The sequence below is a fragment of the Notolepis coatsorum genome, assembly GCF_963971535.1.
Source record: "Notolepis coatsorum genome assembly, chromosome: 1".
In the NCBI taxonomy this organism is placed as follows: domain Eukaryota; kingdom Metazoa; phylum Chordata; class Actinopteri; order Aulopiformes; family Paralepididae; genus Notolepis; species Notolepis coatsorum.
In genome coordinates, this window is record NC_140165.1 from 301980419 (window position 1) to 302005931 (window position 25513).

Here is a 25513-nt window from a genome sequence, read left to right on the forward strand (position 1 = left end):
TTAAGATGTTAGATCCTAATACGAAAAATGTGGTGATTTATATGCCTTACCTTGACTTTGTCTATTTTCCTGCTATCTATTTTATGCTAATTCTATACTTAGTTTATGTCTAATCTTATGTCTGCACTTCATGCATTGCTCTTGATTTGCCAATTTTGTGCACATTTTATGCCTGTCTTTTTTCTTGTATGAAAGGTGCTATACAAATAACATGTATTATCATTATCATTATTATTATTGTTGTGTGCTGCCATTTTGGCACCTTTACCCCTCTTGCTCAGTGCTGGTAGGTCTTGGCACCACCCAGTCCACCCTATAGGCTGCTATGGCCACGTGGAGTTTCCCATCACCCACCATCATCCCACCAGTGAACAGTCCTAAACTAGAAACTAAACTGATCTATGACCAAAACAATCTGGTTGACACAACACTTTGTACACATATCTAACTATCCTTAGTTAGGATATCCAGATGGACGTGGTGCCACTGAAATTGTGTAATCTTTATGGCCACCTTAATCATTCACCCGCCAGCCAACTGAATAATGATGTGACGTTCGCGAACGATCCGATTCTTTTGAGCGGCTCTTTGGTACGAATAAGGGAACCGAGTCATACTTGGTGGGAGCCGTTATTTTGATTGTTCATTGTGCCCATTTCACCGCCTACCCTAAATCCTTCCATCTTGTTGTTATGAATCGAAATGCTGCATGCACTTTATTGTTCACACTCAAAAGTTGTTATGAATCTAGTAAATTCATAACCAGTACAATAACATGTCACGACCCCTTCTGCCTTCTATAACGTGATGATTTTCTTTTCTTTTTGTAAGAATGAATCAGGGGGCATCATTTTCGAGGACAGGATATGGTCGAGGAAAAAAGACTTAATTCAGGGGCTGTCCCCGAAAATCGGGGATGTCTTGTTCACCTTATTATAAGCCTATATTTTTTCATTCAAACTTTGGTGGACGCTTAATATCACACTCATATTGGATAACATAAATACATTCTAACGATTTGAGGCTTTGTTTCCAGGTGCTTTAACACATTCGGGGCCATTGGGATCCGTCTAATCTCACTCTATAAGGCCAGCTTATCATAACAACCTTTCATTTAGCGTGAGGCTGTTTGTAGAGCTAAATCTATACTTTATAGTATTGCTATCTGTCCATTGTCATTGTCAATTGACACTATAAACCGTCCCTTCAATATGCCTTAAATAAAAAAAAAAATCATCAATACGTTCCCATTTTATAGCGTTGTGAATATGAACGTTATAGCAGAATGTTCTGGGGTATTTCCTGGAAGGCGAGATATAGGGTGCTAAGCTAATAACGTTAAATCGAATGGCGTTTCGGCCCTACACAAGCTAGAGCTAAAACTCAAAATGCATATTATCGGTATCATGGTCCACCATGAATGCATACAATGGGGGGGGGGCGGGGGATGTCGTTTCTGATGATTGATTACCAATAACGGCATTAGCCTCAGTAGCCTCATACGCTGACCGGGTGGATGGCTATCAAAGCAAGGCCCGACCAGGCTGAAATTGATGTAAAATCGCTCTTACCTGTGGCCGGTTGGACTGCAAAAAGGATTTCCCAGTTATCGATCGCCATCTAGTAGATCCATATGTCCATTGGCTGATGCTATATTCCTTTACTGCATACTGAATTCAGCGTCCCAAAAACTATTCCAGGCGATCTGCTACACACATAGCTTTAGGCTAACAAAAAAGTCAACCCATGATAAAAAAAATAAAACACTGTAGTCTGTAACAGGGAACACTGCATTATCGAGACAGCGCCCCTACGAGGATCTGGCCGGTAATGCACTTTTCCGAATTCCAAGAGTAGGGTAAATCTGCAGTGCCGCTCGGTGACATTGAGAGTGTGTATATATACGTGGTTGGCCCCGAATGTGTTAAGTAACTTAAGTAACAAGAAGGGCCAGAGCCGACTCTACTTCCTCCGAAGGCTGAGATCAACGTCTGTACAAGGATGTTGAGGATGTTCTATGAGTCGGTGGTGGCGGGTGCCTTCTTGTATGCGGTGACCTGCTGGGGCAGCGGACTGAGAGCGGGGGATACAAGCAGGCTGGACAAGCTGGTCAGGAAAGCCAGTAACGTGGTGGGGGTGGAGCTGGACTATCTGGTGGTGGTGTCGGAGCGGAGGAGCCTTGCCAAGAAGCTCCACGCCATCATGGACAAGTTCAACCCCTCCCACCCACTACACACGGACTTGGCAGATAGAAGGAGCACGTTCAGTATTAGACTCAGACTCCCTGATGCAACACTGAACGTCACAGGAAGTCCTTCATACCAACAGGCACCATACTGTACTGTTCCTCACTGCCTCACTGAGCTCAGAGTAAATCCCCTGTACATCTTCCTGGCCATTTACATTTTACATTTGACTGCATATTACTGTATATTGTCGGACTGTATTTTTCAGAATTTTAGAATGTATATACATATTTTAGAATGTATATCTCTGACCGTGTATTTTTATTTTATTCTTATTTTTGACTTTTGCCTAACTAAATGTTCATTGTGGCGCTGAATTTCCCTCGGTATTAACAAAGTGCTTCTATTCTATTCTATTCGATCTAAGTTTGAATCTGATCCAAATCATATCCTATAATTATCCTAGTGATTATTCCATGGATAAAGCAAAGATTTTGATTTAAGACTCATGAACCAAGTAACCCCCTAAAAAAAAGAAAAGAACGATGAGCGTTTTTTTGTAACGGCTCTTGGAAAGGAACAGAGCCAGAACATCCGGCTCCCTTCAAAGAGCCGCAATTCCCATCACTACAACTGAATGAATGGTGATTTATAAATGCTTTGTTTTGAAGAAAATCCATCTTCTAGGTATTTCTGTAAATGCATTTGTGAAACTAAACTTGTGGGAATTAATTAGTAACATTTTGAGGTGTTGAAGAACTTAACTTGACCACACACAGACAGTAGTACAGACTCTGCAGGTGTGAATACTGTCACTGGAGAGTGAGTACATCACTGAGTGGACATACGCACCAGTGGAGAAACAAGGCTCTTACTGAGTCCAGGTCCAGGACACATGGAGGAATCCAGCGCCAAGCTCTTCTGCTGCCAGTGGGTGCGTCGCAGAGTTCCCCTGGCGTACAGAGAGGAGCTTTACAACCTCCTCAGAATGATAGGACCTCTGGTAAGGATCTGCACAGTCTACCTACTCTGCTGGGCATTCTAGAATACTGACTACAGACTGGGTATGGGGTGAATTATATGGTAGAGCAGGTAGCATAGAAGCAAGGAACATGTAGTGAGCTACCCCTTGCCAAAGAGTCTCCAGCCAAAAATAAGTCTGATCCGAACAGTTATGGCTATAGAAACCAGATTTTTCACTTTGTAAATAAAGTTTTTAATTTCTATGCTTTTATTACCGTCTTATTACAGTTATATTATTAGAGCTATTGTAGAAAATATTGAATGGCTGATATACATTTGCTACATTAAAAATAACAATAAATAACTAATAACAATTAGAAATACAATAAAAATAATAGGTTGATGACAGCTAGGTTTGCAGTTGCTAACATTTCAATTATACAATTGTTGGGCGACAGTGGTTCGTTCGGGAGGTAGAGCAGTCATCTGGTAATACAGAGGTTCCCGGTTCGATTCCCGCTCCTCCCGCATGTTGAAGTGTCCTTGAGCAAGACACTTAACCCCTAACTACTCCCGATGAGCAGGTTGGCACCTTGCATGGTCACCTCCGCCGTCGGTGTGTGAATGTGAGTGAATGGGTGAATGTGAAGAACAAATTGTAAAGCGCTTTGGATAAAAGCTGCTATATAAATGCCCCATTTACCATTTACTAGGAATTGGATATAAAATACTATATTTGACTGTCAAGTCAAGTCAAGAGTTTTAATTGTCACGGCATACAGGTATACAATGAAATGCGGGTGGTCTTGCCCGCAACGATGTGCAATACAGTGGTACATATAATAGAATCAAAAGAAGAAACAACATTGTGCAGTAACAGATAGCAGGTAACATGGAGTGACATCTCGGTATCTGTACATAGTTATTTACAGCGCATGTGTGACATGCTAGTTAGCTTTGGTAGTGCAATACACTGTTCCTGTTATTCTAATTTAAAGTGTCCTTTCCTTTGGCCATAAGTGTGCGTGTGTGCGACATGAGTGTGTGCCCGCTCATGTTAAAGTGTTAAGTGGCTGCTCGTGTGTGAGCGTGCACAGTGTGCGTGTCGTGTGTGTGTTCATGTGTGCTTGTGTGTGGACAGTTCAATGTTCTGAGCACTCAATGTACATTGTTCATGGCTCTGATGGCCTGGGGGAAGAAGCTGAGCCTAAGCCGCTCTGTCCTAGTAGCTGGGATTTGCAGGCGTCTGCCTGACCTCAGCAGCTGAAACAGGTGAAACTGTGTATTATTGTATCACATAACTGTGCAAATAAACTAAACAAAAAATATATGTGAACTTCATGTTCCTCTAGTTTCATATGATACTATCATCATCGCTCTATCATTACAATTGAGTCCGCTAGAGCCTGTACAAGTTGAATTGAGCCCGCTTAGAGCCTGTAAACGTTGAATTGAGCCCGCTTAGAGCCTGCACACGTTGAATTGAGCCCGCTTAGAGCCTGTACAAGTTGAATTGAGCCCGCCTATAGCCTGCAAACGTTTAATTGAGCCCGCTTAGAGCCTGCAAACGTTGAATTGAGCCCGCTTAGAGCCTGCACACGTTGAATTGAGCCCGCTTAGAGCCTGCAAAAGTTGAATTGAGCCCGCTTAGAGCCTGCAAAAGTTGAATTGAGCCCGCTTAGAGCCTGCAAACGTTGAATTGAGCCCGCTTAGAGCCTGCAAAAGTTGAATTGAGCCCGCTTAGAGCCTACAAAAGTTGAATTGAGCCCGCTTAGAGCCTGCAAACGTTGAATTGAGCCCGCTTAGAGCCTGCAAAAGTTGAATTGAGCCCGCTTAGAGCCTGCAAAAGTTGGTAATGTCAGTGGGGCGATATCGAAATTCAATACCGATGCATCTTTGTATAAAGAGGAAAAACCTTAAAAAACGACTTGCATCACTCCTCTCCCCTAATGTACATGATAGAAGATCAATGAAAAAGCTTCTTTCTCCAGTCGACTGGAAAATTGACCTTTTGTTTTACAGGCAACAAGTGGTTTTCTATGGCAGTGAAGTCCTTTGCACCGAGCTGCTATTGCAGTGGCTCTGTTGCTCAACTCAATAATCTATTGTCATGGAAATCAGTGCAGCTAATTGCGTCTACAGTCACTTTCTATGTATTGACTGGCAGCTGATAATTGCATCATCTATGACATTGTTTGTGATTATCTTCCTAGCTGACGGCTCGGATCGTCCATTACCTGCTTCCGTTCGTCGTCACAATATTCTGTGGTCGTCTGGGAAATGAAGTGCTGGCTGGCTATGGAATAGCTTCTGCCGTGAGTGTGGTCTTCTACATGCAGCAATGCACCTCTGAGTTATGGGGGATAAGATAAGAAGATGGCAGGTTGAGACATAAGGGGTAGCTGATGGTAAAAGGAGGGAAGAACATTACTACTATAAACTAAGCTTTTGTAATGGTGTCAGGATCACCCGGGGAGAGGACAATGATGATAAAAATCAATATGTAACGACGTCATGCTGAATCACCTTATCTCACTGCTGTGCTGACATCACTGTCCAGACGTACTTGTTATGAATGTGTCTCTCTTTCTTCCTTTTAGACCATAAACATTTCCACCGCAGCAACAGGACTTGGTTTGGCTCTGGCAAGTGATACTCTCATATCTCAGGTTTGGAAAAGCTCTTAAGAAAAAGAAGATACATTTACATTCAGTCATATAGCTGACGCTTTTATCCAAAGTGACGTAAGGACATAAGAGGGTACAACTCTGGCAGCTAAAGCGGTATTGTTTGTCAAACAGTGTGTTAGACTTGAGTGCATAGTAGTATCTAGACATAATTAGCATAGTAGGTAGTATAGTCATAGTACATAGGGGCGGCATGGTGGCACAGTGGTTAGCACTGCTGCCTCACAGCAAGAAGGTCCTGGGTTCGAACCCCAGCAGGGGGCTTTTCTGTGTGGAGTTTACATGTTCTCCCTGTGTTCACGTGGGTTTCCTCTGGGTACTCCGGTTTCCTCCCACACCATAAAGACATGCATGGTAGGCAGAGACTACAGATGGAAAACTAGATCATTTGCTTAAATCTGGCACATTTACATTGATGTGGAAACTGAAGATGTTCATTAATGTGCACTGTCCCTGGGTAAAAAATAAATAAAACAAACAAACATAATAGATAGCATTATACAACGGCATGCACATTTCTCGATTCTGATTGGCTGAAACAGTCCATTTACACGTATGTATAGGGACCATTCTACGCTCCTGGTCCCAGGACCCGCCCACAACCGAATCACATCACTCCGCCAGGATCACTCCGTCGGCAAAAACAAGATGGCGGACAATAATCTTTAACAAATGGATATGTTGATAGCGTCATAACGACTAAATATAAAGCGATTCTGTCACGGCGAATGTCTTAGTCCTTTAAACAATGTTGGATGATGTAATTGATGGGTCATGAGTCATTTTAGAACAAAAGAAAAATCGCGGATTGATTGATTGATTATTTGCAATTTTATTTTAAATTTCGACTTCCTTCCCCCTGACTGCAGCGTTCACTCTCACACTGTCCGACACTGGCGTACCCACCCACCCACCCCCACACAAACACACACACACACACACACACACACACACACACACTCCTGTCTGCAACGCGGGGGAGAGTCAGACTGTAGAAGCAGCTGAGTGCTGCGCTGTTCTAAGTGAGCATGGCCTATTGAGTTGATTGATTGATTGATTGCTAATTTTATTACTGTACGCTTGGTTTCCAACTGGTTAAGTTTAGGCCCTCTACAGTAGGTTTAAAAAAATTAATAAAAAAATAGGGCGAAGAAAACTTTTTTTTCCTATAGGGCAAAGAAAACGTTTTAATTTGTTTTACCTACTTTCTATAGAAGCATCTAAGAATGAAGTTCTATAGAAAGTAGGTCTGCATCCCCTTAACAATTGTGTGTATTGAGCCGTACTGTATTGTACCCATTCTGCATCTGGTAATAACATTTTCAATCAATCAATCAATCATTCCAATAACAACCACTAACTTCATAATTAAAAACTAAAGAAAAGTTGGATGTGTTAGTTGGTTGGATGTCTTAGTTGAAAGGCAGTTGGATGTGTTAGTTGGTTGGATGTCTTAGTTGAAAGGCAGTTGGATGTGTTAGTTGGTTGGATGCCTTAGTTGAAAGACAGTTGGATGTGTTAGTTGGTTGGATGTCTTAGTTGAAAGGCAGTTGGATGTGTTAGTTGGTTGGATGCACTTCCGAGCTGCGTCCACATGGAGGCAATTTCTCTTTTTTGTTGTTGTGGGAACTACTTTTTCTGGCGGATGGTTTTTTCAATAAATCTTCGATTAATGTGTGTTTATTGTATAGCAATAAGGTTGGATGAATGTGGCAGTTGTATAAACGCATTACACCACTTGCAGTCGTGATTTGTGAACAATAAACCATGCCTAGGGGGGTCTAACGACCACCCCTAGGCATGGTTTATTGTTCACAAACCACTCCTGCGCGTGATGTAATGATTAAGTATAGAAGGTAAGATAGACAGTAAGAAGGCACATTTTTGTTCGTTTTTAAAATTCAGATATTGAGTGAAGAAGAGTGTTTTTAGTCAAGTGGAAAATTGGTATTTCAGCTGTCCTGACTGTGGTCCGAGTCAGCAAAGAAGAGTCAGAGTCGAGTCCCCATTACCCTAGTCCGAGTCCGAGTCCAATCATCAAGGTTGAGTCCACTCCACTCTGGCAGTGAAAGAGCTGACATACAAATGAAAAAAGGTCTACATTAAACATAAATGACATAGCGGTCACCGTTTCAAAGGGAGTTTATTACTTTGTGACACAATAGCCAAACAAATGCACTAGCTATCAATATGTTATACCAAATGATTAGGGCATATAAAAAAAAGTTACGTATTTATCAATTAACAAGTCCTCGTCTGCACCTTCCGAGTCCGAATGCAGTCAATACTCGAGTCCAAGTCCTAGTCCGAGTCATCAGTGCTCAAGTCCAAGTCAAGTCACGAGTCCTGAAAATCAGTCCAGGACTCGGACTCAAGTACTACATCACTGGTTCATACAAGTAGACATGTTTATCTAGCTTCTGACCTAGATAGAAGTGGTTGCTGTCAATGTGTCTGTGTGCAGTAACCCCATCCTCGCTATGCAATCCTTTCTGGCAGTGGTGGGAAAAGTACACAAATCCTTTACTCAAAGTAGAAATGCCCCGATGGAATAGTACTCTGATAAAAAAGTAAAAGTCCTCTTTTCAAAATGTTACTTAAATAAAAGTATACAAATGTTTCATGTTGAATGTACTTAGGTATCAAAGAATCAGTAAAAGTAGCCAAAAGTAGGGTGGTCCTACTAGTTGAAAGAGTCATTTTAATTTCCATCAATTTATACCATTTTGTATGGAAAGAAATAGTAAAGAAAATAATACAATTAACACATTCCCCACCAACGACGAGTATACTCGTTATTGGGCGCCAATCGTTGAACGCCAACAACGAGTATACTCGTTATTTGATCGTTATTTCTTTTATTCGATATTTCTATTCATTACAGGCGCACAGACTCTGGGTTAACATGGGGATTCCTCATGAGAATGTAAAACTGCAATACCGGCCGCATCACGCTAGACGGCGGTATCGAGCACCCTTTCTACCCTTGTATCTTTCTCTGTGGGACGGCCCCAGGTCTCCGGTTTCACTTTTCCTCGTCGGGCGATGGGGAGCGGTTCTCCCGGTTCCATCGAAGCGCGTCGAATATCTCCGATCCATATGTTGTGGTGAATTATGCCGTTGACGAAATTGACATTGGATATACCAGATGTCGATAAAACAATTGGAATATTATTTTTGGAATACTCCCGGCCACAGGTAAGGGCGATTTGACGTAAATTTTAGCTTGATCCTGCAATGCTTTCATACCGATCGGGCTGATAACCGTTTTTAGTAGGGATGTCCGATATTGGCATAAAAATGTGATATCGGAAATTATCGGTATCGGTTTTCAAAAAAATAAAATATATATATATATATATATTTTTTATTTAACCTTTATTTACCCAGGAAAGCAAGAACACATTCTGATTATTTTTATTGTCAAAAGTATGCATAATGTGTTAATTCCACGACAAGAGATATGTAATGTTAATTACCTGAAATTATTCCGTTTTGGGGGGGGGGGGGGAACCCTGCATATATCGGTATCGGTTGATATCTGTTGATATCGCAATCGGAAATGAAGAGTTGGACAATATCGGTATATCGGTATCGGTAAAAAAGCCAATATAGAGCATCCCTAGTTTTTAGTGTTCAATGCGAATGCCGTTACTGACAATTGTTATGGAAATGTTATCTATTTGAGGCGGCTGGGTGGCGTAGCAGAGATTGCGCTCGTCACCAATGCAAGACTCCGGTATCGAATCCCAGTCTCAGCATTGCCTTCGACTTCGGCCGGCCGTCGTACTGGCTCATTTGGCAGAGTCAGCGGGTGGAAAGTCGATGGGTGGGGATTGGACGTTGTGGACAGCGACTCCTACAGGTCGGTTGGGTGATGCCTGCACAGCAGAGACAGGAAGTATCGGGGGCAGCGTGAGCCAGCGTGAGCCAGCGTGAGCCAGTCTGTTATTCTAACTTACTCCTCGCCACTGAGAGTCCGTGCTGTCTGGTGAAAAGATGCGACAGGCTGCCTCCTTGTGTACCGGAGGGGACAAGTGATGCAAGGCTTCTATCCTCACTACAACCGACCAGTGGGGGGCATAGTCTAGCAACGTTCAAGGGAGGGAGAATTGGCAATATGAAATTGGGATGGGAGAAAAATTGAAAATGAGGAGAAAAAGTGGATAAAAAAAAAGGAAATGTTATCTATGTCTATACATCTGTGTTACAATATACTCTATCGCTGTACAGCTCGACTAGTAATGACCAACTAGTATAACAGTCCAGACACTAGGCTACAGTCTGTGTGTGTCTCTTTAAAGACCCCAAGGTTATGGGAGCTGTAGCCAAGGCTGTTTTTCTCCTATGCTAAGCCATAACAAAGCTATTGAGCCAGTCTGTTATTGATTTCCCTAACTGGGCCCATTTTGTTTACCTTTTTGTCATATCATGTTAGATTAGTTTCTCTAATTTGGAACTGAGCATTTTTCCTTGTATGGCCAATGGCCATATGAGGGAATAAATCTATGATCATTTTTATTCAGCTTTGGGCTCAGGAATTATTTACTGCCGCTCACCTTCTGCTCTTATAATAATTGCCACGACACAATCAAATTATCAGAAACGACCCCCCCCCCCCCCCCCCCCCCCCTCATGCATTCATGGTGGAACATAATAGCTGTGATGTAGATTTGATTTCGGGATAATAGCGTATACAGGCAAGACATGGCAACGTCTATAGTGGAATCGACGTATAGGGCTTTAACTCAGGATCTCATGAATTACCCTAGACTGCTCTAAAACCATATATTCACCATGGTATAACACGGGAACGTATGGATGGAAACATTTATTCTTTCTCACATTTTGAACGATAGATAGGTGATGCCAAATGGGCCATAGTATTGTATCTGATTTGATTTGATTTGATTTTTTATTTAGTACATACAATTTATACAATAGTATAAAAACAAGGGGTACAAGGATAACATGTGAAAGTCTGTCGACTTGTTTCCAACATGGTCCCAAGAAGAATACAATAAATCACAAAAAAAGAGTTAAGAAGATAAGATCGATACTAGATAAAACACAATTTTCTGAAAGAGCCTCATTACAGCATGTCATGTTCCTGTTCTTCAAGAGTGGTGGCCAAGCACCCACTGCAACCTATTGTTGCAGATGTCGCTTCACACCCCTCTTGAAGACAGCAATAGTGGGGGAGTTTTGGATGGCCCTGGGCAGAGAGTTCCACAGCCGGCAGGCTGTAGACAGAAAGCCATTCTGTGAATAGGAACCCTTTCTAGGCTCATAAACTGAGAGCTGTCCAGACCGTAACTGTCGTCCGTGGACCTGGCCACGCAGGACAATGCGAGAGCATAAATATCTGGGGGCAGATCCATTTAACATTTTATTATGTCCCAGTTTCAGAAAAGAGACCCTCTGCTCCACAGGGAGCCATCCCACCTCATTGAAGTGGCATGGCTCAATATGGGTTCGAGGTGGCAGATTTAGGACCAATCGTATGGTCTTATTTTGGCTGGTTTGTAGCCTGTGTTTACTTTCCACTGTAACACCACTATACCAGTATACATGCTTAATCATATTGGCTGAGGATCATGCAGTTGGCAAGCAATTTCATAGTTTCCAGTGATAAGAACCTCTTTTTTCTGTGCAAAAATTTCACCCTTGTGTTTACTTTTTTGATGACCTTCAGGGCCATTGTTTTCCCTGAGAGTGTTTGGTCGAGGTCTGCACCTAGGTATTTAACACATTCTCTAGACTCAACACAAGCTATTACAGCTGATCTCAAGTCGGGAACATTCCTTTAATTTATGTTTTGAGCTAAATAGAATTTACTCAGTTTTTCCAAGGTGAATCGATAATCTGTTGTCAACTAACCATTTGTGAAGGCTTTCCAGCTCCCTACTGAGACCGGCTTGAATTTCTGCCGTGTCATCTCCAGCCACCAGAAGTGCTGAGTCGTACAGCACACAGTAGGAGTCTGCAGGATACTGCAGACACCATGTCATTAACATATAGTGAAAAGAGCAATGGAGCAAGGATGCTGCCTTGCGGCACCCCACATGTTATTTCATTATATGAAGATCCATAGCTATAATATAGAATATAGTTATAGCTCCACAAACAAGGTGACTCAGTCCTGTATTTTAACGTGTGGCAATGCGACCACAGGGCCCGACTAATCACTGGCGCTGAATGAGTTAATTAATCGATTTTTTTTTATAGTAGGATATTTCCTTTGAAATGTAGTGTAACACTAACAAGTGAGTAAAAGTATAATGTGCTTACAGTACAGTACTTAAGTAAAAAAAAAAATCTGTGTGTCTCTGTAGACGTTTGGTGGTAAGAATATGCTGCGAGTGGGAGTGATCCTTCAGCGGAGCATCCTGATCCTGCTCCTGTTCTGTCTGCCCTGCTGGGGTCTGCTCATCAACAGCCAGGCCATCCTGCTAGCTCTAGGCCAGGACCCAGAGGTGGCCAGGTAACTAACTGCATGGAACTCATCCAGTGTGTCTATTATGCATGGGCAGCGTTTCAGCATTCACACAAACACATCCGTTTGTACTAGTCTGTCTGCAGCCCATGCATTAAAAGAGACACTGAAGGATATTTTCAGTGTTGGTTTCATCGTCCTCTGAACTAACTGCAGGGATCCAGCAGACACCACTGAAGGACGTACGGCTCTGTCCCTGTCTCAGGATGAGGATAATGGGCTTGTTTGTATGCCAATTGGTTTTGAACATGTGTCCTTAATCCACTCAGCTGAAAAAACGCATCCACTCCAATCTGCCTCCTGAAGATTCCCTGAGCAGATTCAGCACAGGCAGCACAACAACAGCAAATATAAACACAGTAAACATTATCTGGACCGTCGTCATTTTATCCCGACAACTGAGTTTCTGAGCAGTGATAGTCAAGTCAAGTCAAGTCAAGTCAAGAGTTTTAATTGTCACGGCATACAGGTATACAATGAAATGCGGGTGGTCTTGCCCGCAACGATGTGCAATACAATGGTACATATAATAGAATCAAAATGAAAAAACAACATTGTGCAGTAAACAGGTAACAGGTAACATGGAGTGACATCTCGGTATCTGTACATAGTTATTTACAGAGCATATGGGACATGCTAGTTAGCTTTGGTAGTGCAATACACTGTTCCTGTTATTCTAATTTAAAGTGTCCTTTCCTTTGGCCATAAGTGTGCGTGTGTGCGACATGAGTGTGTGCCCGCTCATGTTAAAGTGTTAAGTGGCTGCTCGTGTGTGAGCGTGCACAGTGTGCGTGTCGTGTGTGTGTTCATGTGTGCTTGTGTGTGGATAGTTCAATGTTCAATGTTCAATGTTCAATGTTCAAGTTCAATGTTTGATGGAACACAAGTTGAGATGTTACTGAGGGCGTTTTATTGATTGTATGAGCTTGTACCTTTATTGGACACCCACTACATATTTTGATTTTCAGAATAGCACAACTGTACGTTATAGCCTTCCTGCCTGCAGTACCAGTGAGTTATCCATTTTCTACTTACACTTTTGAAATGGTTTAAGTGGAGAGAGTTCTTCTGCTACACAAGTGACATAACGGAACACAAAGTGAATACACTCATTTGCCATATTCCCTCGAGTTGGACGAGACGATTAGTATGTATGTATTCCATCTCTGTGCCTCAGCTTTGCAGTTGTTGGGTGTTTTGATGTTGGTAAGCTATAGGTGCTCCTTGCTGCTGTCAGATCTTGTGCTAAGATAAGCTAGCATGCACCCGGCCCTCTCTCTCTCTCTCTGGGGCAATTGGACACACAGAGATGAATCTGATATCAATCTTCTTGTCTGATTCTGGGGAAAATAAATGTATTTCCCAAAATGTTGGAGTGTTCCTTCAATGTATATCTTTATACATCATTATGTGATGATGGTGAATGGTGAAAACACACCATTGCCTCATTCAAATGCATTATAAACCTCTGTTTCCTCCTGTTGAACCTCTATCTAACCTCATCTTTCAGGCAATGTTTCTGAAACAGCTCATGGCATCTTATCTGCAGAACCAGGTACACTACTACTACTACTATCAGCATGTTGTACCATCGACCCCGTCCAACCACTGCATTCTAACACGTGGCTTGTAATCATACCACTTGTGTTTTGCATGGAAGGAAGGGATATCAGATTGTGATTGATCCTATTGGTGTTTCTGTAATTCAGGGAATAATACTGCCTCAGATGTACACGGCAATCCTGGCAATGATAGCTACCGTGGCGACCAACTACATTCTCATTTTCTGGATGGACCTCGGAGTTATGTAGGTGTGGGCACAAATGATACAATTCTACATAGTCAGTAAATCTATAAAACTGCAAAAAAAAAAAAAAAGGATAGCTATTCTGCCCTATACAAAAGGAAAAGCACTACTGCATTACTGCCGTTTAATGATTTGAAATACATGCACATGTACAGTAACTAGAGTGGTAAATATAGTGGTATACATACATGTAACTAGAGTGGTAGGTATAGTGGTATACATACACATGTAGGGCAGTATTCAACACACTGATACGTGTGTGTGTGTGTGTGTGTGTGTGTGTGTGTGTGTGTGTGTGTGTGTGTGTGTGTGTGTGTGTGTGTGTGTGTGTGTGTGTGTGTGTGTGTGTGTGTGTGTGTGTGTGTGTGTGTGTGTGTGTGTGTGTGTGTGTGTGTGTGTGTGTGTGTGTGTGTGTGTGTGTGTGTGTGTGTGTGTGTGTGTGTGTGCCCACCTGCTTTTCAGGGGATCTGCGGCAGCTAACACCCTGTCTATGATCTACCTTTGTGCTTTCCTGTTTGCCTACATTTGGTGGAAGAAACTACATGTTAAAACATGGGGCGGTAAGGAAGGGACCGTTATTTCAGAGAGATTTCAACCATTGTGCTCATCCCTCCAGCTGTTTGTGTCTACGTAATAAACAAGGTTATGTCTCCCCCTACAGGCTGGTCTGTAGAATCACTACAGGAATGGGGGTCCTACATGCAACTGGCCATTCCCAGTACGATGATGATTTGTTTTGAGTGGTGGATTTATGATGTTGGGGGCTTCCTTGCAGGTAATCTATACTAATAACATATACATCTACACTAATAGACGTCTCCCATGGAGCATTATAAATAATGTAAGGAATTTCTTTTTATTAAAAACACATAAGATCATACTTTTCGTGACTGTAGATTATGTCTCTCTGTCTCCCTTGGTCAGGAATGCTGAGCGAGGTTGACCTGGCAGCTCAACACATTGTCGTAATAATAGCATATTTAAATTACATGGTACTGTCCTGTCAACGTTTTACACACACACACACACACACACACACACACACACACACACACACACACACACACACACACACACACACACACACACACACACACACACACACACACACAGAATCACCTTCCTCATGGATGATCAAGCTGCTTGACTAATTTATATTCCTTTATATTAACACCACTGTATAAGCTTTCACAAGGCCTAGGGCAGGCTAACTTGTAGTGCCGTTGTAGACAGTAGTCCCATGTTATGATGAATGTCTGCATACTTAATCCGTCTCTTATTTTACCACACTTACTGTACCATCCCAAAATTGTGAATCCATAGTTCCCCTTTAGTGTGCAGGCTGCAGTATGTGTCCGTGTGGGGAATGCACTGGGGGCAGGGGACACTGCAGGGGCCATTATTACCAGCCAGGCGGCCCTCATTCTCACAGGTCAGTTACAGTAGAAACACCCTGTACTTGTTTATTTGTTTATTATATGGATCCCCATTAGTCTACACCCATGGGTGAAAGACTATTCTTCCTGGGGTCCGAACACATAACTTGGAGTAATACAAAAAAAAAAAAAAAACACAAGAAACACTTTAGCTTAAGTACATTCTCAATATCTTCAAAATCTCACAAAAGAACACACAAAGGCTCCAGCCACAAATACAATACTAACTAAATAAATCAATAACTCAACTGCATTTCATTATTCATAACAGCATTTTCCAATTTTTTCTTAAAAGTAAATTTGTTGAGGCGGCTGGGTGGCGCAGCGGACTAAGCGCTCGTCACCAACACGAGAGACACTGGTCTCGAATCCGGCTGTCAGCGTTGCCTCCGGCTTGGCCGGCCGTCATACTGGCTCAATTGGCAGAGTCAGCGGGAGGGAAGCTGGTGGGTGGTAATCTGGTCGTTGTAAACAGCGACTCCTACAGGTCGGTCAGGGCGCCTACACAGCGAGGAAGGGAGATGGTGAGGGTAGTGTGAGCCTCCCACACGTTACACCTCACCAATGAGAGTCCGCGCTGGCAGGTGAAAAGAAGTGGCTGGCTGACTCTGCATGTATCGGAGGGGACATGTGATAGTATCTATCAACCCTCCCTAGACCGACCAGTGGGGGGAACATGCGAGCAACGACCAGGAAGGGGGGGGGGGGAATTGGCATGGCTAAATTGGGATGGGAGGAAAAAACACAGAAAAACAGGAGGAGAAAAAGTGGATACAAAAAAAGTACATTTGTTGCTGATTTATTCTTAAAGTAATTTGGAATAATTAAAATCCCCTCCACTCAAATGTGTTTTTTGTTATGGTTAACTCCTTTTGGAGGCGATACAGACTGCAGAACCAGATCTTTTTCCCATTCTTCCACTGGAGAGGGAGAGCTTCTCTGTGCTTCCTCGAAATCTGAATTGCATGTATGATGTCCAATATGTGGTAACAGTAACATGATACATTTACTTTCAGCATACATACAAAGCTAAGCTGTCTCCCTCTCTCCCTCTTGTCTCAATACAGACAAAAACAGCTTACGTGCGTTATTTGTCATGCTGAAGAGCTGTCACATTTCACAGTTGTCCTCTCTCCATTAACTCATCTGCTCTATAGGTGGAATGGTTATTATCCAAGGACTTGTGCTGGGCTCTACTAAAACAGTCATTGGCCACATCTTTACCTCTGATAAGTGAGTTGTACTGTAGGCTAGAGTTGCATGGACATTTAAAATGTAGTAAATCCAGGATTACTTTACCACACATAATCACAAAAGACTGGTGAGGATTTTGTCTGACTCCACCCATTCATCCACCCATCCATCCATCCATCCATCCATCCATCCATCCATCCATCCATCCATCCATCCATCCATCCATCCATCCATCCATCCATCCATCCATCCATCCATCCATCCATCCATCCATCCATCCATCCATCCATCCATCCATCCATCCATCCATCCATCCATCCATCCATCCATCCATCCATCCATCCATCCATCCATCCATCCATCCATCCATCCATCCATCCATCCATCCATCCATCCACCCAACCACCCATCCACCCATCCTCTCAACTCTGAATTCCAGTTACATTCTTGTGGTGTATGGCTGAGGTACCCAGAAGTCAGGACAAGTAGAAAGTGAAACATTCATTCAAACCCATGGCTATTGACTTTCTTAATTTACTTATCTCAAGCTCTGTCCTCTCTTCTTGATCCTCCAATAATAATAATAATGATAAACGTTTAATTTATTTGTATAGCACCTTTCATACAATAATTGCTTCACAGCAGTACAAAAGAGACAGGCATAAAATTTGCAGCAATGCATAAAGTGCAGACTTTAGATGATCAGTGTTTTCAGCCTTCTCGTTGATTGTTATCAGCCCCAATCTGCCCTTCCGTGAAGTATCTGCGTTGTGTTTATTTATTATTGTTGAGGCCATCGTTCGGTGGAATTACAGCAGGGTTTCCCATTAATTACCTAGACTGTGGTAAGTTTGCCAATGTATCAGTAGTATTGACAGTGGTAGTAGTCGTAATAGTAATCCACTATATTTTTTTATTTTCTAAAAAATAAACCAGTTCAACACAGGTAACCACTTTTGCTTAATTTCTTTGATGGCTCAAATGTATGCTCTAGTCCAGTGGTTCCCAAAGTCGGGGTCGCGAACCAAAGGAGGGTCGCGAGCCGCCGCGGATGGGTCGCCAGATGATTAAAAAATAAATAAAAAATAAAAAATACTTTTTTTTTTCTTTTTTTTTTTGTCAGGCCACTGAACTTAGAAGCAGGCCAGGACAGTGTTTCTAGTTGCAGCAGCGCAATAGTTAGATAACCTAGGTGGGGAACAACCAGGAGATCACTGCAACTCACACAAGTTGGAGAACTATCTCTCTCTCTCTCTCTCTCTCTCTTGCTCTCACACACACAAAAGGAGCCGCATGTGATTGGTGGAGGCGGGACCCTTACAAAAAACTGTTGTTGCTAATCATTGACACATGCCAGCCTGTAATAATCCCCCCCAGAAAAATCTACTTTGCATTTGATATATTGCAAATATATGCCATCACACACACTGGCATTTAAAGGGTTAGAATTATAAAATGTATATGTGGTGTTAATGATCAGGGCTGAAGTTGAATAAAAGATTGTATTATTTTCAATCTGACATTACAAAAAAACTGAAAATCCATCAAAATCAGTGTTGTTGCTAATCATACATAGGCTAGCCTGTTTTTTAACAATAATTTGTGATGCCATCACAAACACTGGCATTTAAAGGGTACAAATAAAAAAAAATCCTGCACCAGAATGCAGGAAATGAAGTCTTTGTAACAAGAAATGTCCTGGTGGGGGACCCCCAGACCCCCTGCTTAAAAAGTGGCCTGACTGGGGCTATATTTTGCACTATATTTCCTGGCCTGAATAATTTCCCCAGTCCGGCCCTGGTTAAAAGCCTCCAATGCTTATTAGTGTGTGTGCGTTTATAAAAAAATAAAAAAAAAAGATTTTAACCTCCTATAATAGTGGGGGTCGCGGCTCTCTGACCCCGTTATTTTTGGGTCGCGGCCTGAAAAGTTTGGGAATCCCGTCTAGTCCAGTGGTTCCCAAACCTCTCCTCGAGACACCCCAGCCATTCCATGTATTTGTTAAATTCCACCACCAGCACACCTTGATTCAACTAATAAAGGGCTAGTTAAGTTGAATCAGGTGTGCTGGCGAGGAGAGGATTGGGAAGCACTAGTCTAGTCGATTTTGTGTTTTGAGCACAAAGTTCATCATAGATCTAGCCTCTTTATTTTGCTCTCAAAGTGCACCAGATTGATGCATTTAACTTTAAAATGTACAAAAAAAAAAAGTCGTTGTCTCATATTGGAAGAAGGATGTTTATTTGCATAAACCAAGGTTCTCGTACAGAATGAACAAATTGAAAGTATTAGAGGTATAAGTAAAAAGAAAATATCCATCTGACTGACTGCCCTGTCGCTTTACCACCACTGTCTTCAATGTTCAGACTCGTCTCTCTCTCTCTCTCTCTCTCTCTCACACTGAAATGTCTGTCTTAGATCTTAACACACACAGGCCATAGCCACCTTGCCTTAATTAAAAGGTGTTATGGCACTATATTTATAGTGCCTAAACTGTCCTGATCAATGAAAAACACCCAAATCCTTCAAGACATAAAATAAAATAGTCACTGATGCACATACAATAGACATAAAATCATGACATTGGCAGATAATACATAGCTGCACCAATCACCAACTGTTGCTTCCCTCGGGCTTGAGATCAATTCAGAGATGAGAAGTTGATGGGGTAACAAAAATACCGGTATTTACTTTGTTCTACTTCATTGGATTGTTTATTATTATTTTTTTTTACCTAATTGCAAACAAACGATAATTGCTTGTTGTATCCGGTCATTGTATTTCTTGCTTTATTTCTTATCTTCCTAATGGCCTTTATGTCTTTTTTAAATGTACCATAATTTGCACTTCTAGTAACTTTGTATTTTAGCATCCTACAGTTATTATATTTTGTATTGCCCGTTGTGTATCATTGGTACAACGCTGCAATACCAATTTCCCGTCTGGGACAAATAAAGTTGAACCTTGAACCTTTGGTTCTAACGAATTGAATTCCATTATTTCAGGCAGATTATAGACCTGGTCTCTCATCTGATGAATGCGTACTGCTTCATTCAGTTCTTTGATGGTATTGTGGTAAGTATTATTTATTTAAAGGAACACACCAAAATTATAGGAAGTGCGCTTACCGTCTTATTCAGAGTCAGAGAAGAAGATACCAATTTCCTCTGTTTTCAGTAGAAAGATATCCGGCTGCATGCTAGCCTAGCTTAGCACAAATTAATGGAAGCGGATATGGACCAGCTAGCCTAGCTGTTGGCCAAAAACACCTGGAGTTTTAAGCTAGGTTAGTGGTCCGTATCAGCTTCCATTAATTTGTGCTAAACTAGGCTAGTTTGCAGCCGGATAGATTTCTACTGAACGCACAGAGAGGAAATTGGTATCCATCTTCTTGTCTGACTCTGGAGAAGATGCTAAGCACATGTCCCATAATTTTGGTGTGTTCCTTTAATGCACAGAGTACATATTTGCATACATTCAGTTGTTGTGTATATCTGTTTGTCTCTGTGTGTGTGATATGCGTCTTTTTCTGTCCTATAGTGTACATGCTCGGGCATCATCCTGGGGACAGGCAAACAGAAGATTGCAGCTATAGCTAATTTCATTGGCTACTATTTCATTGGGCTTCCACTGTGCATCACCTTGATGTTTATGGCAAAACTGAGGGGTTTAGGTATGAAGTCTTGTGTCACTGGTGATCAAAGCTCAAGACAAGATAGGGCTGCATGAAAAAGAGATGTCTATCCAGGGGCGTAGCAAGTAATTCTGGGCCCCCGTACACATCATGTGTATCTGGGCCCTCCTCCTCTCTCCATCTGCGACACAAATGCACACACCTCAAGACAAGCTAACAAATGTATTGACTTAACAATTCAACCATTGCACTGAAAAACGCTATAAGGGCATGCGTCCACCTAATGCACATTTCCAGCTGAAAAACGCTGGCAGTGCGCCGGTAGTGCTGGGATGAAGCGCATCTTGTAATGAAATTGAAATGAAATATGCGGCAGGTGGACGCGGGTGCTAAGTCAGTTTTGAAATTACAGAGAGAAAGACAGCCCATGTAATTGCAGTTGTGAAGTGAATCACTTGGAGTGTGGATGTGATATATCACAAGAAACGACTCAACCTGGACTGTCTTGAGCTATGAGTGAACATGACACTCTTAGCTCACTATCTTTAGATAAAACATTGTTCCTCTGAAAACTTAAAACTAACTCATATGGTTCATCGTCTGAGGCATTCAATTATACAGACACGTCCATAGTAGAAATAAAGATAATATACCATTATTACCACACCTTAAAAAAATTGCCCTATGTTTTAAATCTGTCATAAAAGGACAATTTTGCTTAAGCCTCGATAGCATGCACAGGAAAATCTACCTTTTTGACCTTTTAAAACAACATTTGGGTCAAGTTCTAATACATTTACTCTATAGTGATGTGGAGTAAGAATATAAAATGTATATATTTGTGTGTATTGATGTGATATTTGTATGTAATGTAATGAAGACATAGCATAAAGTCCCTTAAATGGAAATACTCAAGTAAAGTACAAATGCCTCAAAATTGTACTTAAGGCTACATACAGTAATTCAGTACAATTACTTAGTTTACATCCCATTCCTGAGGGAAAACAGCTGTGTCCTTCATGAAGGACAGACAAACCTCCTTCCTGTCTTCTCCTCCTCAGGCTTTTGGCTGGGTCTGCTCATTGCCGTCTGCTGCCAATCCATATTCTACATCATTGTCATCCTCTTCAAGTTTGACTGGGAGAGAATGACACAGGAGGTATGTTTCTGATGCATCTTATAGGAAGCTTCAGCTCAGCTGGTAGGGGATTGCCACATTTAGTTTTATATGTACCTGTGAGGGCTGCTGGTGTTTGGGTCACGGGCAAATAGGGACCAAGTTATTAGTGTAACGAATAACCACTAAACTGCTAAGCAGACATTAAGGAGAAGGGGAAAAGTAAACAAAAAACAACCTTTACAGGTGGAAGTCTCAACATGAGTATTTTAAGAAAATAAATCAAGTCCAAATAACAGGACAACACTCAATAAAGAGGTATTATAGAAATAACTGAAATAAGCCACAAAGGCACCTCCTAATAACGGAGTTCATACAAATAACCTAAATAACAATAAACCGCCACTAAGGGAGTTTATGTGCAGTAGTGGACTAATGACAGTTCAAAAGGAAACAAAAGAAAACTGTCATAAAAAAGAAACACTACAATAAAAGGCTCAGCTACTAGAAAATAAAGTGCTAAAATAAGCCAGTAGCCTAAAACCAGAATGGCTACAGAAAAAGGCTAAATGCTGAAAGTGAATAGGTCAGAGATCAGCACTCGACTTTAATATAGCAAAGCCTGGCCGGAAGGGTAGCCAACACAAAAGGAAACGAGAACACAGCTGCGAGACTCAAATGTAAATAGACTCGGCTACCATAGGCACAGCCGCACTGAATCAGGTGCAATCAAGCCCAGCCACACACCTGCCCTACCATGAGGCAATTAACCACAGAGACCAGTGATTGACAGCTGGCTCTCACAGAAAGACGAAATAGACAGCTGTCCCTCACAGAAAGACGAAATAAAGCAAAAACCATGACATGTACCTATATATACCTGCACTGTTTCTCTTGCCAAGATGCATCTGTAATAGGGATGAGCACAGATCATGAGATGGACATAGATATTTTGATTACACAGATATTAATTAGTATTATTCGGGAATACAATTATTTTTATGTTATGAGCTCCATTGAAGCAGGCCTTCACTGTCACAGCCATCTGTTCACTGTCAAAGGACTGCCATCACAACTACCTTTAGGACCTGTAGGACTGCCCCGTTTCTTCGTTTGGACCCACGTGACGGAAATATCAGCAAACGTATTTTTAAAGTCACGCGTCAAATGAGAGAAAGAAGAGTTTTCTCTTGTATCTCAGCTGCTCCATGATGAGCAAGGTCTCCCCTACATTTTCAAAAGCCTAGAGAAAGCCTATCTTAAATCGTCATGATGAGTTATGCATGTGAAATTATTAATTATATTTATTGTGTGCGCTCCTTTGGAGACCTATTTCAGAACCAATCTGAGAAGCACAGCACACTCCCTGCCTCTTCTCTCCATTATGGCACCAAGAGCAGCCTTTACTTCCAGCCAATTCCAGGAATATGATTTATAGATATAATTTATCTGTTTAAAAGTTGTTATGAGTTGTCATATTTCCACTACTCCAAATCCAGAAAAAAACTAATGTCTGTAAGTATCTTTTAACGGTGGACATGCTGGTCATGTCAGTTTAATGATCAGACATGGAAGATTATGTTATTGAAACCGGGGCGGCATCCGCTCCTCTTTCCTCATGTATGGAAAACAAAAGCAGTAGTGGTCCTTCGAATGAAACTATAAACTATAAAGGTCCAAAGGGATGGTCTCGAGCGATCAAGGACGGGAAGAGAATAATTTTTTTTATCCATGTATCATTCGATCATTTCATATCCGATTCAGGTATCTGATTCTAAATTGGATATGAAATGACCGAATGATATTTTTCCAAACAGGTGTTTGTTTATTCATTTTAAGAATGAAAATACCATTCTACTATCCACTAGCCCTATCAACTTAACCAAGCTGCCGGCACAAATTTACATTGAAATCTTACCGTTTATATAGTAGGTGGATGGATGTTGTGGATGAATGTTGAACGTTGTATTACACAGGCTGTGAAACGAGGCCAACAATTCACACAAGGCCATTCTGACGCTGTAGACGGTGATGCTACCGACCACATAACCGTGAGTGACCTGCTTTACTCAGTTATGATCCTTTGTGGCTTACAGTACATCTGTTTTATTGGCACAAAACACACAAACAATCAATTGAGATTCCTGTTTTACACATCCAAAGAACACTGGTCCAATTCCTTTGTAAATCATTAGTTCGATCTAAGTACTGCTTTCCCTACCATGTGATCTCACAAACTGTAATAATGTGCAGTCCAGTAATACCGTTGACCTCTACTATCACTCTCTCCAGTCAGTGAACGGCTACATCTCTGTGAGTGCAGAGGGTCAAGAAGGCCGCAGTGGGACAGGGGCCGGTGGGGACCCCAGGACGCCCCTCTCCACCACTCAGCTGGTCCTCAGGAGGGGCCTCACTGCGCTGGCTGCTGTTGTGGTTCTGGCTGTGGGGACCAGTGTCCACCTCCTCCTGCCCCTGCCACAGACCCTCCCCACGGGCAACCTGACTATGGACTGGATCAATGCCACCCACCCTCCTTTTCCTGTTCAGTCTACCCTGCTGACCTGAGGGCGAGAGCTAGGGCAACCGTAACGAGGAACTACGCTCAAGAGTTCATACATGTTATTCCTCTGGTCTAAGACAGTACAAAAATATTAGTGAAATGAGCAACTTTCTCCCAAATCCAAAAACTAGACGAATCAAGTATAAAGTCTGAAGCTGCTCCATAGACAATGAATTGGGAAAGACTTTCTAGATGACACTGAGAGCACCCAGGGGAATGCTCTGAGTTGTATGTACTCATGGGTACATTTCTTGTTTCAGAACTGAGACCACTACTATAGAATAAAGCTCATTTGGATATAAAGAAGAAAGATCTGTGGGTCCACAAAGTCAGTCTCCCATTCATTGTCAACGGAGCAGCTCCAGACTTTATACTTGATGACATCACAAGTTTGATTCTTGCTTCTCTGGTCTCTGGCTTTGGGAGAGAGTAGCTCATGTTCACAAATATTGATTGACCTGTCTTAGACCATGGCTTAATGGCAGTTACTGTCTTAGCAGGTGTTAAATGGACTGAATTAAAAAATAATCTGATTAGATAGACTGTCTTTACGTTGACACAATCTGTTTGAGAGAGACAGTGCAAAAGAGTAGCAGATTCACTACAAAATGTAGTACTTGAATGGTGTTGCAGTAATAAAGTATTATGCTTGTGCTTCATGAAATTATTAATGAATTCTGGGAGCTGATTAATCACAGACATTTTCACTCCCAAGCTTCTCTTTTCCTGTAGCTGGTGCAGTGTTTGCACCCTACAGTTAGGATTGGGTACCCGTTCGCGTGTATATTTTCCCCAACGGAGTTTCACTTCCGCATTCGGTTTGCGCGATCTGATTGGCCACTGACGTTTTTTTCAGTGCCAATCGCGTTACTCCTAACAAACTGGTTAAGCTTGGCGACTCTTTCGAAGTCGCTCTCTTTCGAAGTTGGTTAAGGTTAGGGTTCTCCCAAGTTGTCCACCTGACTCACAAAACCTGCTGTATGGCATCTTGGGATGAACGTCTTTCATGGTGTAATTCTGCAGGTTTTAGACCAACCCTCCACTCCACATCCAATAGAATATTGGAAAAACACAGTGTAAACAGGAAGTGAAGGGTTACTCGTGAATGCTTTGTCTGATTTGCACCAGAGCCATATTGTGTAACAATTGTGTGTATTGAGCTGTACTGTATTGTACCCATTCTGCAATCTGTTATGTAATAACATTTTCAATCAATCAATCAATCGATATATCAAATTGGAATTCAGCTGCAATGTCATAAGATTCACACAGCTCTCATTTACCAACAGGGCATTTCCAGATTTGCAGATTTTGGGGCCCTAACAAATCTTGTTTAGGGGCCCCCCTAACTCAAGATAGCTGCAGTGCTACAGTATCAAGTTAACCAGTTATGTATTATCAGTCCTTTATTGTTTGTTATGTTTCCTGGCAAA

At 41.9% G+C, this 25513-nt stretch overlaps 1 protein-coding gene across 1 annotated transcript; it reads left to right on the forward strand.

Moving 5' to 3' along the window:
- Window positions 1–3081: 3081 nt before the first annotated feature.
- LOC311225528 (multidrug and toxin extrusion protein 1-like) lies at window positions 3082–24085 on the forward strand (the record flags this gene model as incomplete). Its single annotated transcript, XM_084310859.1, has 16 exons — window positions 3082–3189; window positions 5363–5464; window positions 5750–5818; window positions 12172–12320; window positions 13301–13343; window positions 13843–13887; window positions 14042–14139; window positions 14602–14699; window positions 14801–14914; window positions 15064–15131; window positions 15463–15571; window positions 16733–16808; window positions 19775–19844; window positions 20310–20442; window positions 21465–21562; window positions 23813–24085. The coding sequence occupies 16 exons, from the start codon at window positions 3082–3084 to the stop codon at window positions 24083–24085; spliced, it is 1653 nt and encodes a 550-aa protein (XP_084166985.1).
- Between the last annotated feature and the right edge of the window lie 1428 nt (window positions 24086–25513).